Genomic DNA, 22,851 nt, shown 5'->3' with positions numbered 1-22,851 from the left:
GAGAGTCCCAGCCGACATAACCCCCACCCTACCTCCCTACATCCACACTCCAGGTCCTATCCAATAGAAATTTTACTCCATGGTCTAACAAATCTCCTAGAATTTGCCTAGTCTGTGGGGAAAGGTATTTTCTGAACAGCCCAAAGGATATTTTCTGAAAAGCCCGAGTTAGTAGCACCTGGGAACAGGAATGGAGACAGGAAGACACAGGTGGGCTCATTTGAGAAAATAAAGCAACACCTCACATTTTTAGGCTAACAGAATTACTTCCTCAAAACAACCCTGTGCAGTAGGCACTGTGTGATTAGCTCCATTTTACAGATGTAGAAACTGAGACCCAGAGATGAAGCAACTTCACAGTCACACAAACTAGTCCATTCCTTGGTCCGGATCTGATTCTACATCTCCTTACTCCAGGTACGATGCTCTTTCTTTCACCATTTTTTATGACCTGGGAGCACATCCCTGATTTCTCTGGGCCTTGGTTTACTTAGCTGTAAATTGAGGCAGTTAGATTATGTGGTCTCCCAGCTCTAAGTGAGATTCACAGTATTTCAGAGTGCAAAAGGACCTGGCAGTCATCTGGTCTAAGACATAGGTCCGAAGGAGCTCTACAACACCCCTGGCATGTGTAGTTACCCAAGCTTTACTCAAGAATAGGAACCCAGTCCTTCTGGTACCCTGTCTCACCTTTGGATTGCTACAGATTGTTAGAACACTTTCTCCTGACATCAATCCTAAATCTCCCCCTTACTGACCACACTCCATCTTCTTCCTTGGTGGGGAGAAAGGTGATTCGTAAATTTAATCCCTCTTCATTTCATAGCCCTCCAGATACTCAAAGATGGCTTTTGTGTCTCCCCTAAGCCATTTCTTCTCCAATATAAACATCACCAATTCTTTCAAATTGCTTGGGCCAATGAACCCAAGCTCCATACTGCCTCTTGGCACCAGGAACAGGGGTGAGGCCATTGTGGAATAGCTTTAGAATGTTCCATAGAAGGTGGTTGTGAAACTTTAAAATCGGTGCTTTAGGGAAGCACTTGAATCAACTTTCATCCCCATCCTAGCTCAGAAACCTCCCTAGCTCAAGAACCTGGCAGGACTCATTAATTGGATGGCCTAACATGCTCACCAGTGAACGGCTTTCATTGGCTTGTGTGAGAACACTCCCCTGCCTTCTTTCTTCTCGCTGTTTAGCTGGGAAGATTGTTTCCCTATGTTGGCAATTTAATTCTGTCTCGGGGAGCTACCTCATAAAAATACCAGTTTAAAAATGAGAAGGTGGTAAGTGAATTGGAAGATGCTTTAAGAAACTGGGTAGCTAGCAGATGGCATTAGAGACAGCTGACTGGATAAACACAGTTAAAGGGAAAAAAAAAGATCGCTGCAGAATGTGGGGTGGTTATTTATTTTGTATTTATCTATTCAGAGGGAGAAACACTGGCACCAGCTCCTTCTCTGTGTAACCCAACAGATTCCACAGGCAGCTCCCACGAGGGGGGAATCTTGCCTGGTATGCCTGAGCTGGGCCATTAATACCTCCTTGAGTGTTTTTGGTGCATAAGCAGATGACGGACTTCGGTGGAGGGGCTCTTCCAGCCTGGCCAGGCTGAGGTCACAGCTGAATCAGATAAAGAGGATTTGTGTCACTGGAGGGATCAGTCCTGGATACCAGAGAAGGAGGAATTTTCTCATTAGAAGGAAAGTCAGGGGTTATAATAACTCTGGGCTTCCATTGTTTGGAGCTACACCAGTGGCAGGGATCCCCCCCTAGCCTGTGAGGTAGGAGTAAGAACGGGAGGGGGGAATTCTTACTGATGTTGTCTCTGGCCAAGTTAAATTGAAATCTTCAGAGCAGATTTTCTTATGGGCAGTGAAAAAGCTAAGATGCCAAGCATAAAGGGCATAATTGGAGTTATTGAAAAATTAGGTTTTTGTTTCAGTTCCAGTGAACCATCTCTGTGGACTCTCTGAACCTGTCTCCTAAAACATAAAATACAGATACTTGTACTGTCTACTCCACCCCACTTCCAGTTATTATGAGGAAAGTGCTTTGTAAACCTTAAGAACTGTATGACCTTGTCATTGGCTAATCAGATGGGGCAATGAATAGAGTGCTGGGCCTGGAGTCAGGAAGGCCTGAGTTCTAATACAGTCTCACTTATTAGCTGTGTCACCCTGGGCAAGTCACTTGATCTTTGCCTGACTCAGTTTCTTCAACTGTAAATTGGAGATAATAGCACCTACCTGAGTTGTGAGGATCAAATGAGATATTTGTAAAGTCATTAGAGCAATGCCTGGCACATAGTAGGTGCTGTATAAATGCTTATGCCCTTCCCTTGTTCCCTAATAAAGCAGAGGGAGAAAGAGAGAGAGACAGACAGAGACAGAGAGGAAGATACACAAGAATATGTATGGATGGAGGGGAGGGAGGGAAGATATGTGGTTTTGAGGGCATGTATCTATAAGGGAAGGTAGGTACCCACAGCAGAAAAACATTTGAACATTCCTCATAAGAATCCCTTACCTCCTGGTAACCAAAGCAAAGATTTCACAGCCAGACACAGGATGCCAGGCCCTTGAGCCTTAGGAAGGCCTGGAGCTTGTGCCAACAAGCCTTCCACTCACTACAAGGTTATACCCTCTTGTCTGGGAAATACAAGACACTCTGGGTAGAATGGGTGTGGAGGGAGGGTCTAGAATAAAAAAGTTCTTCACAATTACTTTCCACGGTTGCTCTCAGTTGACCCCAATAAAGCCAAAAGGACAAAATGAATCTTTCTTGCACTTGATAACCCTTTAGATACCTGAAGACAGCAATCATGTCTCTGCTGGGTCTTTTCTTCTTAAAACTGAACACCCCTAGTTCCTTCAATGGCTCATCATATGGTCTGAGTCTGTGACCTAGACCACTGTGATGCTTCACAGTGACTTTCTGAGATCTTGGCACCAGGAGGGGAGCAAGGACTAGCTGACTTTCAGAGGATTCTGAAGGCAGAGAGGGCCAAGTTGAGCCAACTGGAGATAGAGATGGCCGGGTCCAGAGCAGTGGTCTCACAAGTAATTGAGTCCCTTGAAATGCACTGCCTAGAATTTGAGGGTGGGGGAGTGCCCCTTAAGATCACCCCATTAGCAAATTATACCATGGACTCTAGGCATTCGCCAGGCCTGGGGGAGGGGGGCGCTGGATGTTCCATGGTCAGGGCTCCTTCTATAGCCTCCCCTGCCCAGACATCCTGGAGAAACAGCAATTGTGAAAATGCTACCATTGTGTGACCTCCTTTCCTCCCTCTCCTCATTCTCTTCAAACAAACTTGCATGTTGTGATGGTTTCATACTGGATGTCAGCCCAAAGCTGTGGTGGTAATGAAGAAATGGAAGGGGGGGAGGGAGAGATTGAAAATGCGTGTGTGTGTGTGTGTGTGTGTGTGTGTGTGCCACAAACACAGGACCACCAGTACTGTGTACACAGACTAACTCCAGCAGCAAAGCTTAACATTAGCCCACGGTCTCACAGGTGACTGGTGGGTCTCCTAAGGAACATTCTGCGCAGCCCGTGCTGGCACAACAGCAGCTCCTTCTGAAAACAATTGTCCTGCCTCCTTTCTTCCCCCATGGATGTGCAGTGGGACGAATTGATTTGGTCTTTGGGTGACTTTGGCCTCCGTGGATGGCCAGCCCTTCTCTGTGTGGGCTGGCCAGCCCCACAACGTGGTAGGGCACGGTATCATTCTATAATAGAGCTCGAATGCTCTCTACCTCAATGCCTTCTCAATAATCAAATGGGGTAAAGCCAAAGACCCATTAAGGACTGCCTCAGATCAGCTTGATTGGGGCTGGGCTTTCCCATGCTCATGACTGTAGGGTCATTCAACTGGATCAGACCCAGGGGCATCCAAGGCCTGCCCCAACATGGCCTCTTCCCTTTCCCTTTAGAAATGCTCTCAGTGAATAGGCTGGGCCTCAATGCATCTTCTTTCTCTGCTCCTTCCTTCCCCCCCCCCTCTTTTCAAGAAAGCATGATTAAAGAGTTGGCCAGCTATGACTGGAGTTTCCCTTAAGGACAGGATCTGAAGCAGGGTTGGGGCGATATTAGGACATGGAGGCTTCAAACCATTGCCCCCTCCTACATCCTCCTTCTTCCTCACAGCCATGGCCCCCATCTGCAGGCATGGAGAACAGATCCTGAAGGCCCAGATGACACACTATTCTCTCTGTCTTTGTTAGGCCTGTAGAGGCACAGGGTAAGCCAGTGTAGTGGGGAAGAAGACACTCAGGAAAACAGGATCAGCAACACAATGGAGAGCCAACCACAGTTTCAGAGACTCATCATGAATCTCATCTCTCTGTCTATCTATCTATCTATCTATCTATCTATCTATCTATCTATCTATCATCTATCTATCTATCTATCATCTATCTATCTGTCTGTCTGTCTCTATCCATCCACATGTATACATAAATGTGTATTTGGACATGACTGTGGGAATTTGTTTTGCTTGACTGTAATTTTTGATAAAATTTGTTTTTCTTGCTTTCTTAACAGATGGGGGAATTTGTAACTGAAAATAAAATTGAATTAAAAAAACTTAGGATTGAGTTACCAGCCTCACCTCATATGATAACCTCTAGCAGGACAGGGACCAATCCTCTCACACTTATCTAATGAGGACTGGGAGGTAGAGTGGTGCAGTGGAGAGGGCAACTCCTAAGTTGACACCCCTGCTCTTTCATTCGCTGTGTTGACCTTGTGAAAGTCACTTCATTCCTTTGGGTCCCTCATACGTAGAGGGTAGATGATTCCAGAGGACCACTGACGGGACATGCTGCCCACCCTCTGAAAGAGAGGTGAAGAACTCAAGGCATATGATGAGACATCATTTTTTGGTTGTGGTCAGTGTGGGGATTTGTGTTGCCCAGATATGAATATCTATTATGCAGGTTTTGTTTTTTCTTTCAGTTTTGAGTGGGAGAGCAAGTGGGCCCTAGCTAGCTATAGGGTTACCAAAATGGGGAGAAAGAAAAGAGGGTCATTGAAGCATTTTTTAAAATGCACAGAAGAAAACAGGAGGAAGGCTTGTGGGAGATGTAGAAGTAGAGGAGAGTTTTGGAAATAATATGAAATTTGTCATGTAGTTGGAGGAAAAGCTGCACATGGAAAAGATTTGTGGCTCCAAGGGCAATCTTTCTGTGTCCTGCTTTGTATATGGAATCGCTCATCTCACTTGGTGTTAAATTTAGAATAAACCAAAAAATAAATCATCAGAGGGTTAAATTAGATGATCTCTAAGTTGCCCTCCAAGTGTAGATCTGTGGTCCTATGTGATCCCTGTGGGAAGAAGAAAGAGAAGAACTTTCAGAATTACCTACTCATTGAAATGATGAACCATGGGGTATCCCAGAAGACCCTTACCTTGCTTGTGAATGAGGGAGCAATGGATTTTTGCCTTCTTCGTTTTCCTTACTACACCTGCCCTCGAGAATGGAAAATGATGTTACTCCCCACCAGATTAGCTTCCCCCCTCCCTAAAAGAAATAAGTCAGCCCCAATCACTGTCAGGGAAAAAAACCAAACCCTTTTATTGTGCAATCAGCTGCTTTCTACAGAAAATTCCTAAAAATATAGAGACTCTATAAAAACAATAAATCTGATATTTTTCTTCCTCCCTACCACTGAATCCAACCAAAGATTCCCACCCACCTCCATTCATTAAAACGATTGGATACACGTCTGTCTAGATATCCACATATATAACACATATACATATGCTTCCACACGAGCACTATACATATACATTTCCATCTGTGCGGGGCATCATAGTGGAAAGACTGCTCCAATTTGGAGTCCCTCCGGATTCCAATCTTGGCTCTGCCATTGATTAGCTCTGTCACCTTCCCTTTCTCTCCCTGGGCTCATTTGCTCATATGCAAAACAAAGGGATGGGACCAGAAGAGCTCCAAGATCCTTCCAGCCCCGATGGTCTGTGTCATACAGATGATGCTTGGAAAAGTTCTCATGTCACAAATGTTTCCAAGTTTTTGAAAGCTCTCCACCTGGTCTCTACAGACCAGGGCACGTTTCCGGATATACAGACCAAAGTGGGTGTAAGAGGAGTGATGGGGAAAGAAAATAGGCCATACCTTAACTCTCTTCATTTTTGAAGGGTTGAGACGTGCCTTTTCCATCCGTCCCTCTCTAGATCACCTCCCTTCCTGAGAAATTGGGCTTCCAAAGCCACCCAAAGGAGACCACTTGCATTAGTTATTTGCATTAACTTAACTCCTTGAATGGCAGACAACTGAGGTGGGTCCAGGAAATCACTTGGTAATTTGGGTAGACAAGGCAACATGGCCTAAATGTCTCTCTTGATGATTGGAAGTTTTAAAGTAATTGTTCAGACTAGACATAATTGATCCTTCAAGAGGGAACCTGCAGGTTCTAGACTTTAGCCTCTGAGGGTCTTGGTGAGGTAGATAGAACACCCTGTTTTGCAAGGGAGATGGAAAAGGGGTTGGAGACCACTGAGACTGAATAGAAATGGGAGAGATACCTGGCTCCATTGATTCCATATCCTGGCTACACTTATGTGGGAATCCTGTTATGACTTTAATGACAAATGAAGACAAAGGCCAACAGACCCCAACTGGGTCAGACTCAGAGCAGGTACTCTGTGACTAAGGGCAACAGCTTTGGAATGGATAAAGGGCATAGTTGCCAAAAGAAGCCAAATTAGTATCCATGGCCCGTACTACCATGGTCTCTAGAGAGATATAGGGCCAAGGTGATAGGGGATCACCTGGGAGCGCAATCTCCTCATTGCTTTATTTCTCAGAAATGCAAGCCTAGCTCCCAGCGTGGAGGGCCAAGGTTCATACTGGGGATACCCCTCAGGTGCAGACCTACAGCCCCCTTACCACTGACACAGAACCCTGAGCCATCTTGGGAAACCTCAAATCATCAGGAAGACCACCTGCAGGGATCAGTTCTGCTTAGTGGTCTGGTCATGCTGCATTCCTGTGACACTCTGAGGCTAAATAAGGCCATGGTCTGGGTGTTTGGATTATCTCTGGTATTCTCCCATAGTTATCACAAGGCCTTGACTGCCCAGTAGAAGCTGAGGTCCAGGACCACTCTTCTGAGGAGATAGAGATGAGGTTCATACAGGCATGGGGGAAGCCCATTCTGAATTGAGCAGATGAGAAATCACCACTGATGGTGGCAAAGACAGAATGAGAGGCAGCCCACTCCTCAACCTTCCTTCGCTCTATGCCTATAAAGCAAGAGGTGGCACCCGGGGCTTGGGGGGAACAGGGCAGCAAAGAACAAGGCTGCAGGCATCCCTTAGCTCCTTCAGGAAAGTCAGTTGTAGAAGCAGATGAAAAGCAAAGGCAGAGAGGAGAAGAATCTCAGCCCAGGGACAGGCAGGAGGGAGAACTAGGCTAGTGGAAGGTTTCCAGAAAGCCGCCTTTTTTCGGGATGTGAATCCCACCCAGGCCCCTCCCTAAACGAAGCCTTCCTCTTGAAGGAGGCCGGGTCTCTTCTTGATGTACATGCTGCCTGGCTCACCCCCTTACACAGTCTCTTGGCCACAGGAAGGCAGCACCCCAAGGCTCCTGGTGGGAAACAGGAACAGACAATGGATTATAAACTCAGAAGGTGGCACCTGTTAACCAGGGATAGCCTCGCTGGGTCCTGGAAGCAGGCAGAAAGTGTGAGCTAAAGGCCCTGCAGAGGGAAGACAAGAGCAGGCCTGGGGCCCCTCTATGGACAGAGCAGGGCTCTGGGCGTGCCAGTATTTGCCCCAGGACATTCTCCTTGGTTAAATGTAGCTTGGCAGGGCATAAAACCACACTACTACTGACCCCATCTCTCTCATATCTCACTCCAGTCCTCCTCTCACATACTGTGCCCTCTCCTTTGATTCTCAAAATGTATGTGTACACACTTACTTAGACCTGACCTTAGGTTTGTATCCTTCCAGGCATGTCATAGCAATATCAGGCCAATTCCAGAAGTGCTGGAAAGCCCTCCTGACATTCCTTCCATGGTTCTTGGTCCTAGCAACCAACCCCATTCTTCCTATCAGCTTTGGGCACATATAGCTCAAAGCGTTTGACCAACACGGGACCCCATCAAGTCAGTTCCTTGGATGCCAAACCTCTGCACCTAAAAAGGAATTAAAAAAGAACTGATTCCTGCCATATTTCCCACCAGGGCCTGCTCAGATATTCCTTCATTCACTTGGGGAAGGCAGTGCTGTCTTCCCTCATGGGGGCAGCTTAAAGGATAGGCAGTGGCATAAAGTTTCCAATTAATCATCTTGCCTAAATCGGAAAGGCCCACAGGGAAGAAAGGAGGAAAGAAACCAAGCAGCCTTAGTTGGGGACATTTTCAGGGCCTACTTCAATATTTGACCCCAGGAGGACCTCAGTCAATGATTTGCTGTCCCTTGTGAACAGTAGAGAGCTGAATAGGGCAGGCAGCTCAGAGGTTGGTGCTCAGATTTAGCCAACAGCTTTCCCAGCTTCCCTCTCTTCCTATCTGAACAAAGAGAATAGAGATGTTGAGTGGAGTGGACTATGGGCTCCCCAGAGATCCACACCTAAAACAAGTGTCTCGCTGGGGCTCAGGCTGCTCAATATGGCTTTCAAGGCAAGCATAGCCATCATTAAGCCAAACCAGTCATTGCCTGTATTGACATGATTGCAAACTCCCGGCCTCAGCCCTGTGAGAACCCCTCTGAGCCCTGAGGAAATTCCCTTGCTGCCCATGGAGATCAAGGTAAGAAATGGGAGTCCCCACCACCAGTGGGGAGTGGAGGGAGAGGAACCCCAGTCTCCAGCAGAGAAGTGAGTTGCATTCCAGAGAAAGAATTCTAGAGATGCTTGTTAGACTGGTCTCATCACCTGGGGCTTATGTATTCATCAGAGTAATGAAGTGTGGCCAGCATGTTCCTGAGGGCTACTGCCAGCATCAACAGGACTTTTTATTAAGTATCACTTATAAATCAAAGTGAAATCTGACCTGCGCTGTCATCCCAACTGTGTGTAGCTGTAACAGAGGATGGAGGGGCATGGAACAGCACTGGCAAGACGCCAAGGAAGTGAGGGGGACTATCATGTGATAGGAGTTACCCTCCCCTTTCTCCCCCTCCCCAGGAGAGAAAAATAATCTAGGCACAAACAAAGCTACTGCTAGGAGGCTACGCAGGTCTGGGAGTTCCTGGGCCAAGGCAGGACCTCGACCTGGAAGCCTGACAGTGCCTTCAAGTGTGGTGGTTAAAAGGGGAGAGGGAGCCTGAGACAGGACCTCCCTGGACAGTGGACAAAGAAGGCGGGGATGTCTTTTCCCAGATACAGAGGAGGGGCCATGGTGCTCCTTTAGGGGCAGAGGCGCTGGAAGATCTATTCAAAGGACAGTAGGTCTGGGTGAGGTCCCTCATTGTCAAGACTGGTGGTCCGTGCCCGAGGTGGGGGGCTGCCATCTTCCTGGTGTTCAGTCAGGCCAATAGGACCCAGACTGAGTTTGAGGCCATTTCTTTCACTAAGGCTTGGGGAGGAGGCCCTTCTCCACTCGGTCGTCCTCAGCTTGAAATCACTCTGAGTGTCCTTGTGGATGAGGTCTGGCACTGACAAGGGGCCCTCTCCATTGGGCAGGGCCTCGCAACCTGGTACCGTCTCTGTGGAACCCCCTGGTCCCAGGCTGTCATCGGAGACCAACTCTCCTAGACTGGGCACCGTGGAAGGTGGCTCTTGGGGTGGCCCAGCCAATAGCTCCGTTCCATACTCCAGGCTGCTCACAACAGGCTGGGGTGAAATCAGCATGTCTTGGGGGCTCTTTAGGGCCCGAGGGGTACGCTTCTTGGTCACAGGAGGAGGCGGATCAAGGCGGGGGAATGCTTCCAACAGAGCTGACCTACAAGGAAAACCATAATGAAGATGCATTTTCAATAAATCTTTTAACTTACTAGTGTGTGATGTCTGGCAAGTGACAACATCCTAAACCCCAGGTCCCTGTACACTCACCTATAAAATAGAGATAACAATCACACTATCTACCTGATGGAGTTTTTGTGAGAAAAGCCCTTCGGATCACAGGATTGAGAAATAAAGAGGCCCTTAGAAATCTAATCTTCATTTTACATATGTGGAAACTGAGACCCCTTGTTTATATAATTGTGAACTATTTTTCTCTTCCTCCTCCAATCCATTTGGCATACCCCTGCCAGAAGAACCTTTTTTATGTGCAAATCTGGTTGGGTCATTTGTCTATTCCAAAATCTTTAGTGGCTTCCTACAGCCCAGAGTATATTTCAAACTCCTTCCCTGCATGGAATTCGAAGTTCTTGGTGCCAACTTAGCTTTCCAGTCTTATCCCCTATTACTCCCCCTCATACACTCTCTGCTTTAGGCCACACTGGCCTGCTTTTCCCCATGAGTCAACCTTGCACTCAAGACATGTCCCCTGAGCACCTTTACTCAGCATGACCCCAACATGCTGCCCCACTTGCCTTTCCATCGTAAAACAATGTGGTCCACTGGAAAGTAAGCTGTCTTCAGAACCAGGGTAGTTCTGGATTCAAGTCCCATCTCTGACTGTGTGACCTTGGAGGGACTATAGTACTTGGAGAATTTCAAGTGGTCCAGAACCCACCCAGAAACAACCTCCAGCAGCATTGGCAAGCTCACAGTGAATAAGGAGACTCTAACTGATGCTGCCGGTAAAACCACAGATGCCCAAAGGGATGATTTGGAGGAAGAAGGGACAAGGAGGTGATCTGAGAATTGACAAGGAATCCCCGCCCTCCCCTTGGGGAGTGAGCAGGGAGGGCATCTGAATAAAAATAAATTCAGAATTCAGAAGCTGCTTAGGCTCATAGAAGCCCAGAGTTGGAATAGACATCTGTGATTATGCAGATTTGTAAGTGAACCCCAACAAGGGGTCATACAGTCTCCGCTCCAGACTCCAAGTGAAAGAGAATTCAGTCTTCAAAGGTCATTCCTTCCACTTTTGGAAGGATTGATTATTAGCAAGTTTTTTTCTTTATATAGAGCTGAAATCCACCTCTCTGCAACTGCAATCTATTGTTCCTAGTGAAAACAAGTCTTGCCCTACTTCTGCATGGCAAATTTTCAGATACTTAAAGCTAGCTACCCCTAAGCCTTCTCTCCTCTGTGCTATACATCTCCAGGTATTTCTAATGATTTCTGTCTCACTGATCAAATCTTCTCTCTTACCATCCTGGTCACCCTCTCCAATGTCCTCTCTAAAATTCGTTGCCTAGAACTGAACACAAAACCAGTGCAGATTACAGAGGGACTCTCTAAGAATCAGGGAACGTCAAGGTTGGAAGGGACCTGAGGAAGCACCCAGTCTTAACCACAGCTGATAAATTTGGATGTTCTTGGAAAATGGCAATACCCTTACTCTAGTAAGTATATAGACAGGAAAGTTTGAAGGAGGAAAGGATTTATGGAGGGAGGGAAGGAGGAGAAATAATGAATTCAAGCCCCCCGCCCAGACAAATTATATTGTAGGCACTAAAAAAAAATATTGTAGAAGTAATCACTGAGCCACTGCCAGGGATCTTGAAGGCTTTCTGAAAGAAAGGGAGAGATGGTAGAAGAATGGAGATGGGTAATTCAAAAGGGGAGAAAGACAAATACTGGAAAACTGCCTGATAAGCTTGAAGCTTTCTCTGGCAAAATTCTAAGCCATGTTAGTAAATGATGAGAGTTCTTAGAAAAAAGGAAGTGGTATAGAACTTGGATCTGAGAATTAGGCCAACTTCTCCTTCATTTGACAGATGAGAAAAACTGAGGTTCAAAGCCATTTAATGATTTATCCAAGGTCTCCCAGTAACTAAGTAGCAGAGCCAGGATTTGAATGCCAGTCTTTAAATTCTAAAATCAGTGCTCTTTTCACTGATACCAGTCAAGTTAGGTTCACTAAAAGTAAGTCATGTCAGACTCAACTGTGTTTCTTTTCATCGGAGACTAAGTAGATCAGAAAAATCCTACTGAATTTCAACAAGGCATTTCAAAAAATATGGATGAGATGGAGAAATTTCTGTTGGATGACCATACAATGGGGTGAATTCTTAACTCTTTGAATGGACATACCCAAAGAGTGTTGCCTAATCGATCCAGGCCATCTTGAAGGGAGGTGGCAAGTCACAGGGCTCTGTTTTCCACCCAGCTTCATATCAAAGAATGAATTGAATGAAGGTGTAGCTAGCAAGGATAGCTAATAAATTAGATGACATAGTCAAGATTCAATAAGACAAGTTGGAATGATGGATTGAATCTATCAAGTTGAAAATTAAGAATGATAAATGGAAACTCCTACATTTGGGTTGAATAATAATAATAATAATAAACCCTACACATTAATAGCTAGCATTTTACATAGTGTTTTAGGCTGAAATGATTTAATTTAGTCTGTATAGCTGAAGTGGTATGCTTGCCTTTTCCAGGGCTCAGTACTCCATCTTTTCCCTCTGGGCCTCTGCATAGCCTCTCTCCCATACCTGGAGTGCATTCTCTCCATATTCCTACATCTGAGAATCCCTGGGCCACCTGGAAGGCTGACTCAACTCATGGGCCATTTCCTCATGGGAAGCCTTTTCAGATCTGTTCCTCCTTAAATTATCAGGCATATGCTTATCTATACACATAGTGAATTTTACCCCGTAAAATATAACCTCTGAGATTTAATGATTATTAAATAATTAATTGTTGATATTGGGGAGACCCAGGATTTTCCCCTTTCTAAAACCTTATTCTCTACTAGGTCAAACCTGCATCTGAAAGAGATTGTGGATGGATGAGATTGCTCAAATCCCTGGGGGACATGCCTTTTGATCCTGGTTGGGAGCTGTTGCCCCATCCAACTAGAGAACCTCACAAAGAATTTAATTTAAGGTGAATTCTCACCCACTGTGTTCTACTTGGTCAGGTCTGAGAAGAAGCAGGCCCCCTTTTGTCTAGATTGTCCTAGGCAGAGTAGTCTGGATAAGAAATAAGTCTCTTTGACCAAGACTGAATGATCAGAGTCATGTTCCCCCAGACCCCTATTAGAATAAGCCCACATCTCATTATAATATTCATTTTCTCATTACTTGTTAACCAGTCAGAGTTGATTGCCACCTTCAGGAACACTCACTAGTTCAAGGGCATAATAAACCTTGAGTGGGTTCCATGAAGGGGTCTTTGGCATTTGGGAGTGCCACTGACCCCTTTTATTAACTATTGCTAATGTGATTAATAAAATGATTAATTACCCAGAAACTATATCTCTTGAACATTTTATATACCACAGTTCCTTAAGAGGAGGGATGGATCTTCATTTTCTTTTGTTCACAGTGCCCAGCTGTACTGGTACATAAGGGTAGGCGTTTTTGTTTGTTTGTTTAGATCAGTGATTTTATGATTTTAGAGAGCTGTCGGGTGAGGACACCCTCACTAGTGAAAATGATCAATGCTCTGCAATTTATAGCTTTAGAGAGTTGTGTAGGGGCATTGAGAGGTTGAAAGACTTGCCTGAGATCACAAATTCATGATGTGTCTCAGGAAGGCCTCGAATCAAAGTCTTCCTGACTCTGAATCCTCAATCCACTCAGCCATGCTGCCTTTCTATAGATATTTTTTCCATTTTTATGAAGAGGAAACAGAGATCCAGAGATTTTATGTGACCTACCCATGGCCATAGCTAGTGAGTGATAGAGAGCAGATTTAATCAAAATCAGGATAGGGAGATGTGTCCAGATGACATTAAATGTGAAATAGATGAGTTTTAGTAGAATGGTATCTTGGTTATGAGTATGACAGAACCGCCAAAATAAAAGTTAATATGGTTTAAGATTCATTAAAAGAGTATACAAAGGCAGAGCCAAGATGGTGAAATAAAGGCAGAACTCCACAGAACTCCTTCTCCAAACAACTTTAAAAAGTGATTCAAAATGAAATCTGGAGCAGCAGAGCCAACAAAAGAAGAGGGTGAAGCAATTTTCTAGCCAGAGACAACTTAAAAGTTTGAAAGGAAGGGTCTGTCTTACTGGGGTGAGAGCAGAGCACAGGCCAAGGCATGTGGTGCCCCAGCAAGGCGGCAGAGGTTTTGGGGGCGGGGATGGTAGTTGATTTTGCAGCAACAGCTTCCAGAGCTCTTATCCCAGAGATAGTAATGGGGCTAAACAACTAGTCAGAAGGAGATTACTGGGGCAACTTTGCAGGCACTGGGTGCAGAACTCCGCTGCATGAACCATATATGGTTCCAGGTCACAGGCCCAGTTTGCAATCCCAGGATGAGGAGGAGTACTAACACACTACGATTCTCAGTCACAGGGGAGTGGGGACCCCAATAATAGTTCCAGGGTAGGGAAGAGTGCATGTGGCCCTCACAAAAAATGGGAGATGTTAAAAAAAATGAAGAAAGCAACTCTAAAAAGTAGAATTGGTCAATGGAAAAGGAGGTACAAAAACTCACTGAAGAAAATAATTCATTAAAAATTAGAATTGGCAACTGGAAGCTAGTGACTCTGTGAGATACCAAGAAATAATAAAACAAAGTCAAAAGTATGAAAAAATAGAAGAAGAAAATGTGAAATATCTCACTAGAAAAACAACTGACCTAGAAAATAGATCCAGGAGAGATAACAGAAGAATTATTGGACTACTTGAAAGACATGATCAAAAAAAGAGCCTAGACATCATATTTCAAGAAAAACTGCCCCCAACATCTTACATCCAATGAGTAGAATAGAAATTGAAAGAATCCACCAATCACTTCCTGAAAGAGATCCTAATATGAAAACTCCCAGGAATATTATAGCTAAATTCCAGAGCTCCCAGGTCAGAGAAAATACTGCAAGTACCAGAAAGAAACAATTTAAATATTGTGAAGCCACAATCAGGATCACACAAGATTTGGCAGTTTCTAAGTTAAAGGAGTGAAGGCCTTGGAATATGATATTCCAGAAGGGAAAGGACCTAGGATCACACCAAGAATAACCTATCCAGCAAAACTGAAAAAAATACTTCAGGAGAAAAAAATAGATATTTATTGTAATAGAGGACTTTCAAGCATTCCTGATGAAAAGACCAGCTGAACAGAAAATTTGATTTTTAAACATAAGACTCGAGAGAAGCATTAAAAGGTAAACAGGAAAAAGAAATCATAAGAGATTCAAATGCTTACATTCCTCCATGGGAAAATGATACTTGTAACTCTTAAGAACTTTTTCATCATTATGGCAGTCAAAAAGCATATATATAGACAGAGGGCATGGGTATGAGTTGACTAGGGATGATATCTAAAATAATAAAAAATTAAGGGGCCAGAAAGAGGGATATACTGGGAGAAGGGGGAAGGGAGAGATAGAATGGGGGTAAATTATCTCATATAAAAGAGGCATGAAAGAGCTTTTAGAGTGGAGGTGAAGATGGATGGGTGGCAGGCAATGCTTGAACCTTATTCTTATGGGAATTGACTGAAAGAGGGAATAACATACACCCTCAGTTGAGAATAGAAATATATCTTACCCTACAGAGGAGTGGGAAGGAAGGGAGATAAGACAAAGGGGGAAAGGGTCATAAAAGAAAGGGCAGATTGGGGTAAGAATCAAAACACTTTTGAGGAGGGATAAGGAAGAGAGATAGAGAAAGAGAGACAGAAACAGAGAGAAAGATAAATAGGGAAAATATGATGGAAATACACAGTTAGTAATCATAACTAAAAATGTGAATGGATGAATTCACCTATAAAATGGAAGTATATAACAAAGTAGATTAAAAACCAGAATCCTACAATATGTTCTTTACAAGAAACACACTTGAAGAAAAGAGACACACACAAAATAAAGGTAAGGGGCTGGAACAAAATCTATTATGCTTCAGTTGAGTTAAGAAAAAAAAGCAGTGGTGGCAATCATGATCTCAGAAAAAACAAAAGCAAAAATAGATCTAACAAAAAGAAATAAACAAGGAAACTACAACTTGCTAAAAGGTACCATAGACAGCCATTACTTAGCATCCCAGAAATTCAGTCAACAGGTATTTATTAAGGACCTTACAGGTAGATGCAAAGCACTTGAGGTGTGACAATACAGAGATGTCCAAGACACAGTACCTGTTAACAAAGATCTGACCATCCAGTGGGAGAGATAAGATATATGCTGATACAGAACTGAAAGATAAGATCTTAAGGAACTAAATGGACCTATTTTTAAGGCCAAAAAATGTTGTTGTCTTGGGCATCATTTACCTCTTAGTTCTCTATTTCTAGTGTGCCTTGGGGTATATAGAGTTCCTGTTGGAGGCCTTAAAGCAAAAGTTCAATGACCATTTGTCATCTATTGGTTGGTCTGGATGACTCTCCAGAGGTGCCTTTCAATTCTGAGATTCTGTAATTAAATAGGGCATTCTCAGATGTACAGATAGGAGGTAGGAGTAGAGAGACATTGAGTTGTAGGACTTGCCCAAGTATTTTTTGATGTCCTTAGAAGACATTAGACCTTATTATTGGGACTTCACCTATGAGCTTCAGATTCTAATCAAGAAAACAGTTTAGTATCTTTGCCTATAAGAAAAAATAAAAGAAGGCACAAACAAGATGAGACTAGCCAAGTAAAGGAAGACCTAAGTCTGACTACAGCTCATAATTACATTGTGCTTTACCGTTAAAAAAACACTTTTCTCACATAAGGTCACACAAATATTATTAGCCTCATTTTGCAGGTAAGAAAGCTGAAGTACAGAATAACTAATTTACTTAGAATTAATATGCTATACTGGATAGAGTCAGGATTACTAGGGCTCAAATCTGTCAGATACCTATTATCTATATGAGTGTTGGCAAATCACTTAATCTCAATGGACCTCCACTTTCTCCTTTGTAAACTGAGGGAGTTAGACTCGTTGTCCTGAAAGGTCCTTTGCAGTTCTAATGCTATGATCCTAGGAGCTTGCTGAAGGTCTCTTGGCTAGCATGTCATTGAGTCAGGCCTGGGATCCAGCACTTCTGACTCCAAGTCCAGATGGGTCTTTGTACTGTACCGAGATGACAATTAGTATGGTCCCTAAAGCACCATCTTTAATCACTTCTTCAAGTCATAGACATTGTTAAAATGCATATATTATCTGGAAGATGGGCATTAACTCAAAGTGGTTTCTAGATTAGCCCCGGTACAGATGAGACCAGAGGAAATATAACATGGAAAAACAGAATTTTTGTGGGATCAAGGAGCAGGGAAAGTCTGTACCATATAGTACAACAGTGGGGATCCCTGGGGTTCATCATGAGGCCATGAATGACCTATTGGATAATAGAGACAATATAATAGAGAACAGGACTATCCACATCCAGAGAAAGAACTGCAGTCTGAATGCAGATTGAAGCAAACTACTTCCTCTCTCTCTCTCTTTTGTGTTTTGTTTTGTTTCATCCCTTCTTTCTCCATTGGTTATAATTCTTCTTTACAACTTGACTAAGGTTTAATGTGAAGGTGTTTGTAAAACCTATATCAGATCACATGCTGCCAGGGGGAGGGAAAGAAAATTTGGAGCTCAAGGGATTGTGGAACTGAATGTTGTAAACTAAAAGTAAACAAATATTTTTTTTTTAAAAAAGAGAACAGAAAGGGCCCCCAAAACAAGCTTTATTTTCTTCGCTAACCTGCTTAGTGTTGGCCCTCCCACTGGAAAGGGAGACCTGGAAAACATCTCACAAGTCAGTAAGTGTTTTGAACCTACTTGCTAAATACCATTTCCCCTGTGAGTTCATCAATCATTTCTATGTAAAAGACCTCCAGATCTGTATATCCAGCCCTGGTCTCACTAATGAACTCCAGTTCCACATCACCACCTGCTTTTGGGTTATTTTGAACCAGATGTCCTACAGACACCTCAAACTCCAGAAGTCCAAGATAGAACTTATTATCCTCTCCCTCCTCTCTCTTTCAAGCTTACCACCATCTTTCCAACCAAATGAGTTCACACTTCTACTCCTCAGTCTCCCTCACTCTACATATCCAATCAATTGTCATCCTGCTAACTCAGCTTTTACAACATTTCTCACATCTCTCCCCTTCTTTCTACTCACAGAGCTGCCCTCTAGCTCAGCCCCTGGTCATCTCTTCCCTAGTCTACTTCAATAGCCTCTCCCCTCTCCAACTTGTCCTCCACGAAGCTGCCAAAGTGATATTCCTAAGGCACAGATCTGACCATGTCAGTCCTCTGCCCAATAAAATCCAGTGGGCCACCCATTCCCTGGAGGATTACATACAAATTTTAAAGCCTTTTACAGTCTAGTTCCTGCCTATCTTCCAGGCTTATTACACTGAAAGACCCCCCTTCATACACTCTGCAGCCTGGCCAAAGTGTTCTCATTACTTCTTTTTTTTTTTAAAGCAATTGGGGTTAAGTAACTTGCTCAAGGTTACATGGCCAGGTGTTTCTGGGTGGGTGCTAAGTGTCTGAGCCCGGATTCGATCCCCAGGTCATCCTGACTCTGGGGCCGGTGCTCTTACTTGCTGTGCTACCTGGCCACCCCTGCCTCATTACTTCTTACATATTACATTCCATTTCTACTCCTTTTCACACATGGTCCTCCAGGCCTGAAAGACTCTTCCTCCTTGCTTCTCCTCCCTCCTAGAATCCTGAGTTCCTTCAAAGTTCAGTTTAAAAGCCATTTCCTATGTAAGACTTTTCCCGGTCATCCAGGCAGCTGGTGCCTCCCTGCAAAATCACCTTTGAGGTCAGGGACTGTTTTATTTATGTCTTTGGAGCTGCAGTGCCTGGCACAGAGAAGGCACTCAATAAATTCTTGTTAATTAACTCTGAGCTTGAGGACGAAACAAACAAAAACCATTTTGGGGGAAAACATTATAGAAGGTGTGAAGTCTTTGGAGATCTTGAACACAACTTGAAAACTCCTTCCTCATCCTCTTTTTGCTTAAAAAACTGAGTCACATAATCACAAAGGAAAGACAGGGAAACCAGGATATTGTAAGCTCCCAGAGGACAAGATTGTGTGTGTGTGTGTGTGCGCGTGTGTGTGTGTGTGTCTGTGTGGATGTGTGCCATTCCTTGTGTTTGCCTTGTATTCCTTCACACAGAGCTGGACATGAAGGCATTTAACAACCCTCTATTGACCAATGGGAATACAGGGCTGCCCAGGACCAATCTGCAGCTCACCTTTCTTCTTCTTGCCAGGTCCCTGGTGTGGACAGTGTGGCCCCTGCATTTTTGTTGATCTCCATTACTCCTGCAGTGTTCCCAAGGCTCACTGGCTCTTTCCTCCGCAAGAAATCATTGACCTTGGCTCCCACAGCCTTCCCCAGGTTTTTGAGGTGTTGGCTGCTGCCTACTCTGAGCCCTGGCCCGCTCGGCTCCAGGGGGCTCATGCCTGTTGAGCTGGAGGCAGAAGACTTGGACAGATGGGGGAAGGAACGGCTTGGCTGCAGCTTTGGTGTGGGCGCTGTGTTCGAATTCTCAAACATGCTTTGGTCAACTGTGAACAAAAAGGGATAAAGAAGCAGATAGGGAAAGAGTGGAGTGGAAATTAAGGAGAAGTGGTTTTTTGCCTGGACTCCACAGACCTCATCTCCCCTACTCTACTCTTTACATGTGCACAGGCAATTCCCAACAAAACACTGCCCTCCCTCCACAATTTTTTCAACTTCTAAAAAGCTTTGTAAATACTCAGGAAGGAGCTAGCTAGTCTATTCTTGAATTCTTCTAAATCCATAGAATTGATTTATGTAAAATAATCAGTGACTAAATCCACAATCTATATATGAAGTTTAAGAATTAAATTTTATCATACCAGAGCTTATTTGTAGATATTATTATTGATTTGGACTTGGGTCCTCAGCAGTCTTCTAGTCTCATCATTTCATTTTCTAGATGAGGAAACTGAGGCCCAAAAAATTGCTCAAATTTTCAAAGGTAGTAACATAATTGATCTAGGAGCTGTATCCAGTCCCTCCCACTCAAAACAGTGCTCTTTCCATTGTAAAATGATCCTTCTCTAATGGCCTTAATCCACATTTTCAGCTCTCTTAATTTCTCTCAACCCTGGGTCCCCTGAACTTGGCTTTTCAGAAGAGAGTTGGAAACAGAACCAATTCAGGACATGTCCTTTCATACCCCTAGCCCTTGGAAGCAGCTAAGGATTTAGAGAGGGATGGAAGACATTATCATTATACCACATAGTGTTATGACCACCTTTATGCAACTACATGACTCATCACACATCTGGGTGATGGGATGGAATGGCTAACAAGGACCAGGAGACTTTTCTATGGAACTCTATCCATGTACCCACCCTATCCCTGGTTATAAGCACGGTATAGATAAAACATAGACTGAATGCTCCATGTTATCTACAGTCTAGGGATTGATTGTTTATGCTTGTTGAGGGCTAAAGAAGAGGAAAACTGCAGCAGGTAGGAGTTACAGAATCTTAGAGATGCCATGAACTTCAGAGGCCATCTGGTCCAACCCATCTCCCCATCCCCCCCCCAAAAGAATTCCCTTTTGACTTTCTATCTTTCAGTGAGGCAGAGTTTACTGCTCATTCCAGTTTTACATAGCACTAATTCTTAGGTACTATTAGAGATTTTATCTGCTACCAAAGATTACATAGGCTTAGGGGCTCTGGGATTAGTAACTGAGCTTGGGGAACAAATTTCCCTTCTCTAGGGATCTTTAAGATCAGAATCTGCATCTAGCTGAATTGAACTCCCACCTCTCAAACAGGAGGGGGGTGGGCACTGACAACCCCATCCTTCAAGTGAAAAAAAAAACCCAGAAGGTTATGAGAAGATAAATCAGTGTTGTTTAGTTGTCAGTCTAATCATCGATTTCCCCAGTAGGTTATACTGTTGCTGTGATTATCACTTGGTCATTCTAATCCAGGAACTGGAGGTGATTAGAGGCATAGGTATAGTGACTGGAACTTGAGGACTGGATTCTCCACCCACATATATTAAAGAGATCTTGTTCATTTCCTAAAGGGGAGACGGAGCAAAGATTCTCTGAGATCTTCAACACCTCCTTTTGTGGGGGGTGCTGAACCCACTTGTAACTTCCTCAGAGTCACCCATGTTGTGATATATTCTTTGGCATGTCCAAATTCATAGTACAAAGCAGCTTTCTCTGCCCTAGGCTGGTGGGAGGACTGGGGTCCCCTATGCCTTCTCCCTCTAACAAGTGTCTAGCAGTAATATCCTGCCAATTCCCCTGGACAAACAAGTTCCACAAGAAAATTTGGAGGGGAAAGGGTGGCATAAAACTTCTTTCTCCTCCAGCCAGAAGGAGCTTCCTGCTTTTCATCCCTTTAACTCCTCCCTACCCTTGTCCCCTGGACTTGACTACTCAGAAAAGTGGATGGAAATTGAACCATTGTTGGCCCCATCCATTAACATTAAGCAATATGGAGGGGACAGACCCTTCTGCAGGAAGAACTCAGCCCAAGTCATCTCTGTGTGGGCTGAGGGGAAGCTGGTTCCATCTACATAGAGTATCAGGACATCTTTACCCCCTCAAACACTAGAGCATGACTGCCTCCTAATTGTACACATGGTGGCTTGTTCTTACTGGCATCATCACCTACTCAAAAATTCATTTCTCTCCCTTTTTCTTCCTCTCTCCCTACCCCTCCTCTATTCTTACTTGGGGGCAAAACCTGTTACATAGCAGGAAAACAACCCACTTAGCTACTCTACCCAAGACACAGCAATCTTTAGTTTGAGACCCAAGGAGGCATGGAATGGGATCCAATAGCAGGATGGAGAGGTCACGAGAGTTTTCTAACCTTTCCTCCCAGTGTGGCTTCATCATCTGAAGTTCTTCAATTATTGGGCATCTAATTCAAGGGAAGTATCACAACACATACAAAACCCAATAATCCAGAAAGATTTCTGAGTTATCATTTTGGATCATCTGGACCTCTGCTCCTCTCCCATAAACAGGGGCTGCTTGCACATGATAGGTTTGTGTAGTACATCACTGTAGTCAACTTAGACCATTACATACTACCATTTGAAATTCAAATTCAATCCAACAAGCAATTATTGAGGACCTACTTAGAGAAGAGCACAATCCAAGACACTGGGAAGTCAAAAACAAACCAACATTAAATTGTCCCTTAGTCCCTGCCCTCAGGAAACTTAGGTTCTATGGGGGAAGGGAGGGAAGATGATTATTTTCCCCCCATTTATAAAACAATGATCATTTAAATTAAATCCATTGTATATTGTTTTCTAATGAGTTCATATGTATTTATGTGTCTTGTTTCCACACTGAGAACACAAGTTCCTCCAGGGAAGGTCTTTCTTGATAACCACATAGTGAGGCATTCAAATGTTCACTGAAATGCATTGATTCTGTGTGAACAATTGAGTTTACTGTATATTCCGGAATGTTCCAATACTCTCAGGAAGGGGGTGGGCTGGAACATGAGAAAACTTCTTTCTAAGTTCTTTCCCACTCCCAGAAACCCAGGAATCCTTTCCAAAATTGTACCTGGACAAGTTAAACATTTGTGTCCTGATAGCCTTTCTGGAATATTCTGGTAGGAATTATTTTTTTTTTCCTCAAGACATGGCATGGATCGAATCCCCCTCCTCTTGTGGTCTAAATGGTACCAAGCCAAGAGTTTCCTTGACTACAACCACATAATCTACAATCAAATTTGGGGGGGTGGGAGAGAAGGCAGGTACAGCAACAGCATCTTCTCACCTAAGACATCCATGGGCATTGGCATGAACCAAAGAAGAGAACGTAGAACCTTGCTCTCCTAAGACACAAGAATGCCTGAGACCACATCTCCCCAGAGGCACAGGGCTC

General features: G+C 44.0%; 1 protein-coding gene across 3 annotated transcripts in view; it reads right to left on the bottom strand.

Moving 5' to 3' along the window:
* Positions 1–5,571: 5,571 nt before the first annotated feature.
* NOS1AP (nitric oxide synthase 1 adaptor protein) overlaps positions 5,572–22,851 on the bottom strand; it is a 401,227-nt gene continuing 383,947 nt past the window's right edge. For 2 of the 3 annotated variants that reach the window (XM_069094646.1, XM_069094647.1), the window contains exons 11-12: positions 19,195–19,510; positions 5,572–9,919 (exon numbers count right to left, since the gene is read on the bottom strand). In XM_069094646.1, coding sequence (XP_068950747.1) covers positions 9,409–9,919; positions 19,195–19,510 — 827 coding nt within the window. In that variant the 3' untranslated portion in view covers positions 5,572–9,408. The remainder of the gene's footprint in view (positions 9,920–19,194; positions 19,511–22,851) is intronic. The other variant, XM_069094650.1, reaches the window with a different exon arrangement.

Source organism: Petaurus breviceps, unplaced genomic scaffold (genome assembly GCF_028583685.1).
Source record: "Petaurus breviceps papuanus isolate PSGF00001 unplaced genomic scaffold, PetGlider_PUasm1.0 220, whole genome shotgun sequence".
NCBI classification, from domain to species: domain Eukaryota; kingdom Metazoa; phylum Chordata; class Mammalia; order Diprotodontia; family Petauridae; genus Petaurus; species Petaurus breviceps.
Note: the sequence above shows the minus strand (reverse complement) of the source record. Positions and strands in the feature narration are given on the sequence as shown.